General features: G+C 37.5%; 1 protein-coding gene across 1 annotated transcript; it reads left to right on the top strand.

The window, feature by feature from the left end:
- Window positions 1-90: 90 nt before the first annotated feature.
- RIDA (reactive intermediate imine deaminase A) lies at window positions 91-11,477 on the top strand. The gene is made up of 6 exons (XM_081324879.1): window positions 91-233; window positions 4,938-5,043; window positions 6,705-6,759; window positions 7,615-7,683; window positions 8,466-8,521; window positions 10,620-11,477. Exons 1-6 carry the CDS (start codon window positions 169-171, stop codon window positions 10,689-10,691), a joined length of 423 nt encoding a protein of 140 aa, XP_081181005.1. The 5' UTR covers window positions 91-168; the 3' UTR covers window positions 10,692-11,477.
- The last annotated feature ends 1 nt before the right edge of the window (window position 11,478 follows it).

Genomic DNA, 11,478 nt, shown 5'->3' with positions numbered 1-11,478 from the left:
AAAGCGCTCGCGCTTTTTGGATCTGTCTGCCGAGGGGGCGGTGCCGCCGAGGGAGGCGGGGCAGGGGCTGGGTTTTCGGGTGCGGGTAAAAGTTCGGGAGCAGCGAAGCGGCGGCTTTGTTGGCTTGGAAGTTGCTGAAGGAGGGGTTGTTCTGCTGCTTCTGCCGCTATGGCTGCGTTAGTGAAGAGAATCATCAGTACTACAAGGGCTCCCGCTGCTATGGGTCCCTACAGGTAAGGGGGGGGGCAAGTGAAAAGTGCTTTTTGGCACAGCTTAACCTGTGGAAGTCGCTGCCACCAGATGTGACCTTTGCCCAATTGATTTTTTTCCCGGGTCGGTTCCAGCGGGGAGAGCACGGATTACCGTAGCTTCTGCACGGGGAGGAATGTGAAATGGGCTGTTTCTTCCCCAGAATAGGAAGAAACTGAACATGTAGTATTATACAATAACTTGATTTGACAACTTTAGTTGTTTTACTGAAATGCAATAATGTAAGACATTTAAAAATGTGTAGCCCTAAAACTGGTGCTTTTATGCTGGTTCTCAAAAGCATTGCAGCGTCTGAAATATGATGTCCACGTTTAGTATAGCTTTAAACAAGAATAAGAATGGTTTTTTTATGCATAGGTATAAAGCCTATAAGTAATGGATAAGATGCCTATTAAGCATATATCTACCAAACAAGGTTAACAAAATGAGCAACCAGTCACACAGCCACACTGGCACACAAGACTTTTATATAAGTTAAGGAGAATAGGACAAAAACATCCTGCTGATGATGTTACCTAGTTTGGTAATAAAACGTTCAGAAACTATATTGAAACAAGTTTGGAGAACAAACAGCTGTCAAAATGTTTACAAAAGCATCTTGAAGACTTTCCAGGAGTCTGCTTTCTGTTTTCTCTGAGGGGCAATACCAAATTGTTTGGAGTAAAGTCCCCTGAAGTCAATGAAATTTACATTTGAATAAATTTCTGTATCCCTGACTGTTCTTTGGAAGGACAGATACTGAAGCCGAAGCTCAAATACTTTGGCCACTTAATGAGAAAAGAAGATTCATTTGAAAAGACCCTGATGTTGGGAAAGATTGAAGGTAAAAGGAGAAGGGGACAGCAGAGGAGAGATGTTTAAGATAGTGTTATTGATGCAATGAACATGAATTTGGGCAAACTCCGGGAGTCAGTGGACGACAGAGAGGCCTGGTGTGCTACGGTCCATGGTGTTGTTGAACAGTTGGACATGACTTAATGACTGAATAAGACCAGCCTTGCACTTATTTCGAGCACATCTTCACTAAGACTCAATCTATATCTGAGGGAAGCTGGTCTGATTGTAGTAATTTTTTTATTTTTGAGCAGAGTTATAGGAATTCTCTATCAGTGTTGCTAGGAATGCCACAAAGCATAATAAAAATTGTTAAATTTTAAATTGTGATATATTTTTTCCTATAACCTCAATGTAGCATTGTAGATTTTTTTAAGGTATCTCTGCTGACCAGGTACAAGGGTTTTGGAATTTTTGCTGCATTTTTGTTGCTCTTGTTATATGGTTGAATCAACAAAATAAACTATTATCTAGGTCCTAATATTAGGAAAAAAATGTATAACCTACGATTCATTTTTCTTAATTTACATTTTCATTATCTCTTACTTTGTATTTTTACGAAATAATCCTTGAGTTGCTCAACTGACATAGCTAATGAATACTATAAAGTTAAAGATTGCCACTCCTGTTTGCTTGAATTCAGGTTCCTCGGTGTCTTTTTCTTGCAAGTGTGCAGATTAAAACTTGTAAAACAATACTGTGCCAATCTTATTTTCATATTTAATAAAACAATTCTAATAACTATATTACTATTTTTCTGTTTTTTTAGGCTCTGTTGCCCAAATCAATGTATTGTGGAAGGTCACTATGTTTAGTTCAAAGGAAATCTTTAATTCATTTCATATTAAAAAATACAGAACTCTGATTAGCAATATCCTGTTTTATGCACAACTTTTATGCACAAACTAAAGATTTGCACAACAGCAGTGAATGAGCTTAAATGCTTGGAGGGTGACTGCCAATTGGAAAATAGGACTTGTAGAGTCTTAGAAACTACTCAGATTGGTAGGAGGCAGCTTTGCAAATTCACTGTGCTCGCCTGACAGGACACTTAGCAATATCCTCTTTTATGCAAAACTAAAGATTTGCACAACAGCAGTGTATGAGCTTAAATGCTTGGAGGGTGACTGCCAATTGGAAAATAGGATTTAGAAACTACTCAGTTTGGTAGGAAGCAGCTTTGCAAATTCACTGAGCTCACCTGACAGGACACGTGATTTTAATTCAGAGTATTCACTAGTGACTAGGGATTCACTTTAGTATTTTCAAAGAGACTTGGATGAAACTCATAATTATTTTCTCTAAACATGAATCAGTTACGTAGTAATTATAAATGCTGGTCTGAAATATAGTAAAGATAGTTATAGCCTTTTGCCACTTTCAATGTTTTTAGTTCAGGCTAAAATGTTGTAAATATTTGTTCAAATAACTAATAAAAATGCACGTTCATAGCATTCCCAACGTTCTGCAATATTTGATTTGGGATGAGATTCCAAATTGCCTCTCATCCAAAATTCTTTTTTTTTCCTGCTCAAAGATGCCCAGATTCATGCTTGGTTTCTTTATTTCTAACCTTTCCAGTAACAACGTGTGAATTGTAATCACTGCTGACGAAGTTTCTTAAATTTGTAGAATGGAAAATTGTACAAGCAGCTAAATTGTGCTAGTAAATGACTCACTATGTAAAAGGACTGGCCTGCTGTTGTTGCACTTTTCAGTCATTTTTACAGATGCTGTCCACACTTCAAAAGACTAATTAATGTGTAAATGTGTATAATGTGTAAAAAAGAGCTAATCCTTTCTCAAGGCACAGCCTTCGAAGTTGCTTGTATGGCAAAACCTTTTTCTCGCCAACAATTCGTAGACACTGGAAGAGACCCGTACTAGTCTATCGTGACCAAAAATCAGGAGTCTGGTAGCAGCCTTCCCAAGTAACAGATTTTATTAAAAGACATTAATTATTATGAGCTGCAGCTCACTTCATCAGATCTCTACGATAGTAGAAAGTTCGGCTCTTAACTCCACCCTTAGTAGGTTCGGGCCCAGATGGGAAATAATATGAGATGACTGGAGTTTCAGTTAAGCTGTCTTGATTTAGTAGAATGTGACCTACTATAAAATAAGCATGTCCAACTTTATGGGCTGCGTTAAAAATGAAAGCTTGGGCCACATATAAAATATATAATATAGTTAATTTATATAAATAAACTTTTTTCTTACGATTGTGTGGGGCCACATTACTAAAGGGCCATGTTTGAAAGAGCCATGGTTTGAACCGACTTGCTACAGAGGGAAAACACAAAGATGATATATTTTTCAGTGAGGGTTCAGTAGCCAGCGACTATTCATAACTTAGAAAAAAAATGAAGATTCACAAGGTGTATTGATTGATACGTCAGGAAATAAAGATGATTGAAATATGGATATTCCACACAGGCACGTTTTGTTGAAGATCCCGTTTGTAGGAATAGGATAAGAAAAATGATAATGGGGAAACAACAGGCTTAATTTAAAAAACAAAAACATGTTTTGAATGTTATTAGAAGGTAAGCTCAGTCCCATGCATTCGTTAGTGAAAGAAACTTTATTTTTCCCATACAAAATTGACTTCGTGTATTTTTAAAAATTATTTTAAACTTTCAGCATGCGGTCATGTAAACAGAAATGTTGGTCCCAGTCTGTATTTATCTCATTTAAATTGACTTGAAAGCTTCTCTATATGAGCATTGCAAAATGCTGCTGCAAATTAATTGGTTAATGCTCTAAAGCATTTAAGAGATACCTGCTGAGCTGGCATGTGAGTTAATGGCAAAGGTGTGTTATTGAACAGCTGGAAATCAGGTTAGAAGAACCATAAGAAAACTTGGGAATTTACTTCCCAAATAGCCATTTATTTAATTTCTATTATTTTATAATATTTAAACTCATCTCAATCCTGTTAGCATTAATTTTACAGATAGTTGATTAGTTGACATCGTTTATTTCTTTCTAGTAGCATTAACATCAATACCAAAAACTTCAACAGAACTTAGATTAGGTCTTATTCAACCAAGCCCTCCCCCCATAAATAACAGAGGGGGGGAATGGTTCCATTATATTTTTAATGAAAAGATATACAGAGAGTCCTCAAACTATTACCTACAATTTTCATTGCTACGCAAGGTGATTGGTGAGTTGTACCCAATTATATGATGTTTATTCCATGGTTGTTAAGTGAATCACTAAACTTCTTAAGTGAATAACATAGTTGTTAAGCAAATCCATTTTCCCCATGGACTTTGCTTGTCAGAAGGCAGCAAATGATGATCATAAGATCCTAGGATGTTGCAATCATAAATACAGACCAAGTGCCCAAATTTTCATTGTGTGACCATGGAGATGCTGCAATGGTCTTAAGTGTGGGGCCCAGTTGTAAAATCACTTTATTCAGTGCCGTTGTAACTTTAAAGAGTTACTAAATGAATGGTTGTAAGTCAAGGACTACCTGTAACTAACTTGCCATGTAAGCCATGCAATATGACTAATGCTACATTTAAAAGAATATTTATACAGTAACCTATAATTGTTCCACTTTGAGAGGAGGTTATTAACATCTATTAACTCATAACTCTGATGCAAGTTTTAATGTTTTCTGATTCATATTACTTTGAACTAAATTCTTGCTGTGTAGAACAAACATTGACAAAAAGTGGTGAAAATAAACCAGGTTTCTAAAGGTGGCCCAGTAAGGATTTTGTTACTACTATTAATTATATATTCAAATAGCAAATCAATCAATCTTTCTTGTTCTGTTCCTTGATTCCTGTTTTTCCTTTTCTTTTTAACTCTCTTAGCCAAGCAGTGTTGGTAGATCGGACCATGTATATTGCAGGGCAGCTTGGTATGGATCCCTCCAGTGGACAACTTGTTCCAGGAGGTGCAAAAGAACAAACTTACCAGGTGAAATCTGACCTCACTTATTCTACTAACAAGTCTAATATTACTTTTATGGTTGGCCATATAGTCAGCAAAGTGTTTAGATTGGATTTAGGACGTTGGATAGGCAGATGCTGTTGCTTGATGATGATGATGATATAATAATGATGATGATGATGGAAGGTACCTTGGAGGTCATCTAGTCCTACCCCCTCCTCAGGCAGGAAACCCTATACCATTTCATACAAATGGCTGTACAGTCTCTTCTTAAAAACTTCTGGTATTGGAGCATTCACAGCTTCTGGAGGCAGGTTATTCCACTGAATAATTGTTCTAACTGTCAGAAAATTTCTCCTTAGTTCTAGGTTGCTTCTCTCTTTGGTTAGTCTCCATCCATTGCTTCTTGTCCTGCCTTCAGGCGCTTTGGAGACTAGCTTGACTCCCTCTTGTTTGTGGCAACCCCTGAGATATTGGAACATATAACATTTGTTGTATGAAAAGAACACATCCACAAAGTTCAAAACAGAGGATCTGGTATTTTATTTCATTGTAGAAATAGACATTATTATTTGAGCTCAACAGAGCTGAAATAAAACAAATCCCTATTTGTAATTTCAGAGAAGACGCTCTGTCAGCAAAACAAAGAGTGACTGAACTAAATCCCACCATTCCCTAGTGCCAAATATTTAATTGCTTCTGCCTTTTGACTTCCATTGACAAAATCATCAACTTTTATCTGCCAACAAATGTTTGAATTAAAACTGAATGACCTTCCTGATATTGTGGTTGTGAAAGGGCAATTATGCCTGCTGAGTTCAGCTTAAAAGGCACAGGACAGAAGCATCATATCCTGTGGGGTTTTTTTTAATGAACAAACCTTCCAGAGACAAGAAAGTATTAATATAACTTTTTTAAAGATTTTGAACATTAAGTGGTAAACACTTCATGATATCTGTGTATATGTTGATTGCTACAATAGACTGTTAAAAGGTATACATATGAAATCCATACAGGAGCATGCTAAGCAAACAAACAGTTGAATTGGGTATGTAAAATAGAGGTCCTGTTAATTATATATCTTCCAGGAAGCACTGCAAACTCTAACACAAAGTAAAATACCTGCCCTTTTCCATACTATTTCTGTATATCAAATTGTGTTTCCTCAAGGATTGCCCTATGGATGGCAGTCTAGCATAAGGAGAAGAATGCAGCTGCTACTATATATAATTTCCATTTGTTGTACACTTACTTTCCTACCTTGAGAAAGTTAAATTCAATCAACTAATTGAATCTCTGAGGGGTCCTTGGTGGTTTCCTAACTTGGTTGTTCTCTTGCGGATGTTTCATTACCAGACTAGATATTGAATAAGGTGCTAGTCTGATGACGTTACTTAGTTTAGGGTAATGAAACATCTGCAAGAGAACAACTAAGCTGAGAGAGCACCAAGGACCCCCTCAGTTCAATCTTAAACTACATATATTTTTGTTTATTGGTAACTGAATCTCTCTGCACTGGGACTTCCATCATTAAATGTTTTCTTAGCATGTTTTCATTATCACAGGCTGTTTTCCATGTATTTCATGATGTTTTACTTTAAGGTTTGCATATGATTGCATTGTACCCTGTTCTGAGCCCAAGGGATGATGTTGTCATGTTCAAATAAATTCAACTGTGTCCTCCTTAGGCCCTCCAAAACATTGGGGAAATTCTGAGAGCTGCTGGCTGTGACTCCTCCAATGGTATGTTTACACTCAAATAAATTAGTGAACTTATCTATAAATTTATAGAGAGAAAAATATATTTTCTGCCTAATGAGAAAGAACAGCTATTCATTGATTGTTCAGGATAACTGTTGCAATGGTACCCAGGATAACAGGATAATGAAGTAAAATTTCACTTCATTAACACTGAAAGGTAATTACCATTAACAATGTAAGGTAATTAAAATTTGTTTCTGGGAACATTTTTCAATCCAGTATAATTGTTCCCTGCATGATGATGATTTTTATCCTACTTTTTTATGGAAAACTCAAGGTGACAAGCCTCCTAATTCCCCTACAACAAAAACCCTGTGAAGTGAGGCGGGCTGAGAGAGAGACTAACTCAAAGTCACCCATCTGGCTTTCATGCCTAAGGGAGATCTAGAACTGACAATCTCCTGGTTTCTAGGCCAGCAACTTTAGCCATTGCACCAAACTCGGCAGACTCATTTTGATTAAATGTTACTATTTGGTAACAATTCTTTGGGAGTCTCAAGGGGTCAAATCTAAGATTTGGGGAGAATGTGTGCATTTTTGGGATCATAGATTTTACATCTCTACTGTAGAGTAAGTGTTCACAAACTGTCACTCTCCAGAGATAAGATAGATAACATATAATAATATCTAGACATCTTGATCCATAACCGTGCAAGCTGAGGAATTACAGGAAATGAAACCTAACATCTAATATAATTTTACATAATTTGTTTTCTGCCCGTCTCGCCTCAAGGCAACTCTTATGCACAAAAGTTCAGTCTTAATTTACTCAATTTCTCAAATGTATATAGCTAGGTGATGTGAAGCACAATTAAAAACAAGTTTCTTCATTTTTAGTGGTAAAGACTACAGTACTGATGACTGACATGAAGGATTTTAATGATATTAATGAAGTCTACAAGCAATGTAAGTATGATTAATGGCTGTATATTTAATTTCTTCACCATATTTTTTGTTTGGATGAAGATATATTCAAATATGTCTTTAGGCTTCTGCTAGAACTATAGAGGTTTATGAATTATGTTATATCAAAGTACAAAGCAGTACTTAATTAGAGACTTTAAAGGATCATTTGAGGTGTATAATCTGTTAAAAAGCATACAAATAGCAATAGCACTTAAACATATATACCACTTCATAGTGCTTTACAGCCCTCTCTAAGCAGTTTACAGCATCAGCATATTGCTCCCAACAGACTGGGTCCTCATTTTACCGACTTCAGAAGGATGGAAGGCTGAGTCAACCTTGAGTCAGTTAGAATCAAACACCTGGCTGTGGGCAAAATTAGCCTGCAATACTGCATTCTAACCACTGCACCACCACGGCTTTTTCCGTTGATTAGGTTACAAAGTGCTTTATATAGGACTAAAGCTAGAAAGTGCTTTATATGGGACTGAAACTCTGTTGCTTGGTTCTATAAATCCTTCTGGTTTGTCAGACCTCACTTGGCATTGTGCATACCTTGCAAACACATTTGTTTAGGAAAATGCTTCCTTTTGAAAAAAATGGGGATTTAAATTCTTAAGATTGCTGATTTATCTACTTGCATTCTATATGAATCTATGTAGAATCAGGAGGCTTTGTCCTTACCTAACTTTATAACTTACTATTTAATATAGATCAGGTACACACGGTTCTCTACTTGTGCAGTCATTTATTAATTGGAGCTCTTTATCTACTCCATATAGTTTTCAAGTGCAACTTTCCAGCCAGAGCTGCTTATCAGGTTGTAGCTCTTCCAAAGGTAAGTATCAATTCTTATTTCTGTAAAAACTGGGAATTTAATGTTTTCCAGATTAGAAAAAAGGCAAACCCTTTTCTGCATTTTTGTTATGTTCTTAAACATAACTTGGAAGTTGAGAAACTAGCTACTTCTATTATCAGTGCAGTCTTATCTGTGTTTATTCAGAGATCGCTTGCTGTCTTTCTGCATCCTCATTTGAATTAAGAGAGTAATTTGCACAAGACATAATATTTTCTGTTATTACAATACCACCATGGGATAACTCATGGATTTGCACCAGCAAAGAGAGGATTAAATCCATATAAACTTGGGGGGTGGGGGGGCAAGAGAGAGAGAGAAATGGGGGGGAAACCAAATTGGTGCACTCAGATTGATCATTATGCCCTCTGCTCTTTGGATGAGCTGTGTTGGGGTCTGACGTGCAGTGCCATCAATATACTGATGATATTTAGCTTTATCTTGCTATCCCAGATCAGGCTGGAAATGCTAAATTTTATGTCCCAGGACCTGGAGACTGGAGGTCAAAACAAGTTAAAACTGAACCCAAGAAAGATGAAGTTGCTGTTGTTCACCATCCTTTGTTAGCTCTGGGGTTTTTTAAGGTGGTGGCACTGCTCCTTAGCAAGCAGGTCTTCAAACCTGGTTCATAGTTCTGCTGAATGTGTAGCTCAGACATGTCAAACACAAGGCCCGGGGGCCAGATGCGGCCTGCGAAGTGGTTTCATGTGGCCCGCGAAGCCATCCTGGAAACAGTGAGGGAACGGCCCCCACTGCCTTGGCCCTGGCCCAGAAACCCTCCTTCTGCCAGAGACCCTCAGATCTGTCCCACTCCTGCCCAGGCTCCCATAGGCATCCTTGATGCGAACGATGTAGAGCTGGCCATGCCCACCCAGTAGGCCATACGCACTCTAGCCACGCCCACCCAGTAGGCCACACCCACCCGGCCCCTTGAGGGCAACCGCAATGCTGATGCGGCTCTCAATGAAATTGAGTTTGACACCCCTGGTGTAGCTGGTATGCCAGCTGTGTACGTGACTGGAATGGAAGGACCTGGCTACAGTGACTCATGTCCTTACTTACCACTATCTATTGAACTTCTGTAATAAACTTGTGGGTTACCTTTAAAGTCCACAGAGAAGCTGCATTTGGTTCAACTTATTATTTCGTTCAACCTATTATTAGCACTTATTAAGTACTCCTTGTTATTTTGAAATTATTACAATGTTTTGCAGGCCCTCAAAAGTTGCCAGTAGAATTTGAAGTGTAGCTTGAAATGCTAGTTTTGACTATGAAGCCCTATATGGCTTGGTACCAAGATACGTTCAGAACTCTTGTTCTACGTGATGTCAGTCTGAGATGTCTTCTAAGAGAAACTAGTAGCGATGTCCCATTTTCATGAACTAAGGGGACCTGAGGCCAGAAAATGTTACATTTTGGTGATGGTACAGCCTTTCCCAGAAAGGAGATTGATTCTTTGATAATAGCCTTCCAGAAACCGATGCAACCAAGCTTTTCTGGAGGGCTTCTGGAGCATAATTGTCACCATTTATGTTTTACTGATTTGGTTTGCATATTACTGTGATTTTGTGAGAGGAGAGATTGATTAATTTACTGTAGGTTTTACTATCCTTGTAAACTCATATTAAATGTATTCAAATTAAATACATTAAACCAGGGTTCTTCAAAGTAGTCAATAATGACCCCCAAACATTGATGGGACTATCCAAGGGATCAATGTTCGTAGGAGATGACCAGGCTGAGCCCAAGGGAGGGATCAAATGCACCAACCGTCTTTAGTCCCTTTCCCAGCCACAAGAGCTTAAGCTTGCAACAAACATTTAATTCATCTGAACTATTTGGATTTCCTGATTTATCCAGTGCTTGACAACACTCTTCTTATTACTATTATTTATAGCAAAATAGCATTTATTTTTTCATATTTTAAATTTCTGCAAGCCTGGCTGGGGAATTCTGGAAGCTGACATCCACAGGTTGAAAAGCACTAATCTAAAACATAATGAGCTGAAGAGTTTGAGGAGCCCTACATTAAACAAACCAACTCTGCCCTGATTTTATATGTTATATTTCTTCTTTCCAGGGTGCCTGTGTGGAGATTGAAGCTATTGCCATTTCGGGGCCCCTTCAGGATGCCTCACCAGCTAAAATCTAGTAGCTCTGATTTCTTTTTGCCATGGTCATCCTCACTACCTATAGGATTCAGTTCTTCTACTGATTTTTCAAATAATGTTCATTCCTGAATTGTGAATCTGACTCATTTAGGTGTATTTGGGTGAGCAGATTGACTCATAGACACCACTGTACCATCAAGACTGTCTTGTTCTTTCTTGGTATAGCAATGTCCTCAGTCTAAGTGACTTTTAATATGTGTGCTGTCTGGGAAAGTTTTGGAGTTGAAATTCACACATCTTAAAGTCACTAAGGTTGAGAAACATTGGAGTATAGTATGAGTGAAGGAGACTACCAGACTAAATACTGCAAGCTGCTTAAAAGCATATTTTGAGAGAAAAAGCAATAGAACTCTTCAGATAAACTTGACATAGATATTTTCAGAGTAGATTTTCTAAAATTTGGGAGATTAACCTCTAGCTGTGGACTACATTAAGCAGAATTGTACATTTTAAAACATTAGAAGAAAAATATATGAAAAATAAATTAAATTGCTGTAACACTGATCAGTGTGTTGATAACATCAGTTTTGGCTTTTTTTTTTGGAGAAAATTAGCTGTTAAACTTACCAGTTATATAATTTATGTAGTATTTATATAATTGGCTTTTGAAGGGAAATGCTTAATTACATCACATTTTTTTCCTCTGTTGTAAAAGTGTGTTTGGGCTTTCTGAGTAAATCTTCTAATAGTCAGGTTTAGGGATGTGCTCAATTAAGAAGTTTCGGTTTGGATCCTAGTTCAGTACAGTGGAAAACAACTTGCCTGTCC

The sequence above is a fragment of the Vipera berus genome, assembly GCF_964194415.1.
Source record: "Vipera berus genome assembly, chromosome: 3".
In the NCBI taxonomy this organism is placed as follows: Eukaryota; Metazoa; Chordata; class Lepidosauria; order Squamata; family Viperidae; genus Vipera; species Vipera berus.
Note: the sequence above shows the minus strand (reverse complement) of the source record. Positions and strands in the feature narration are given on the sequence as shown.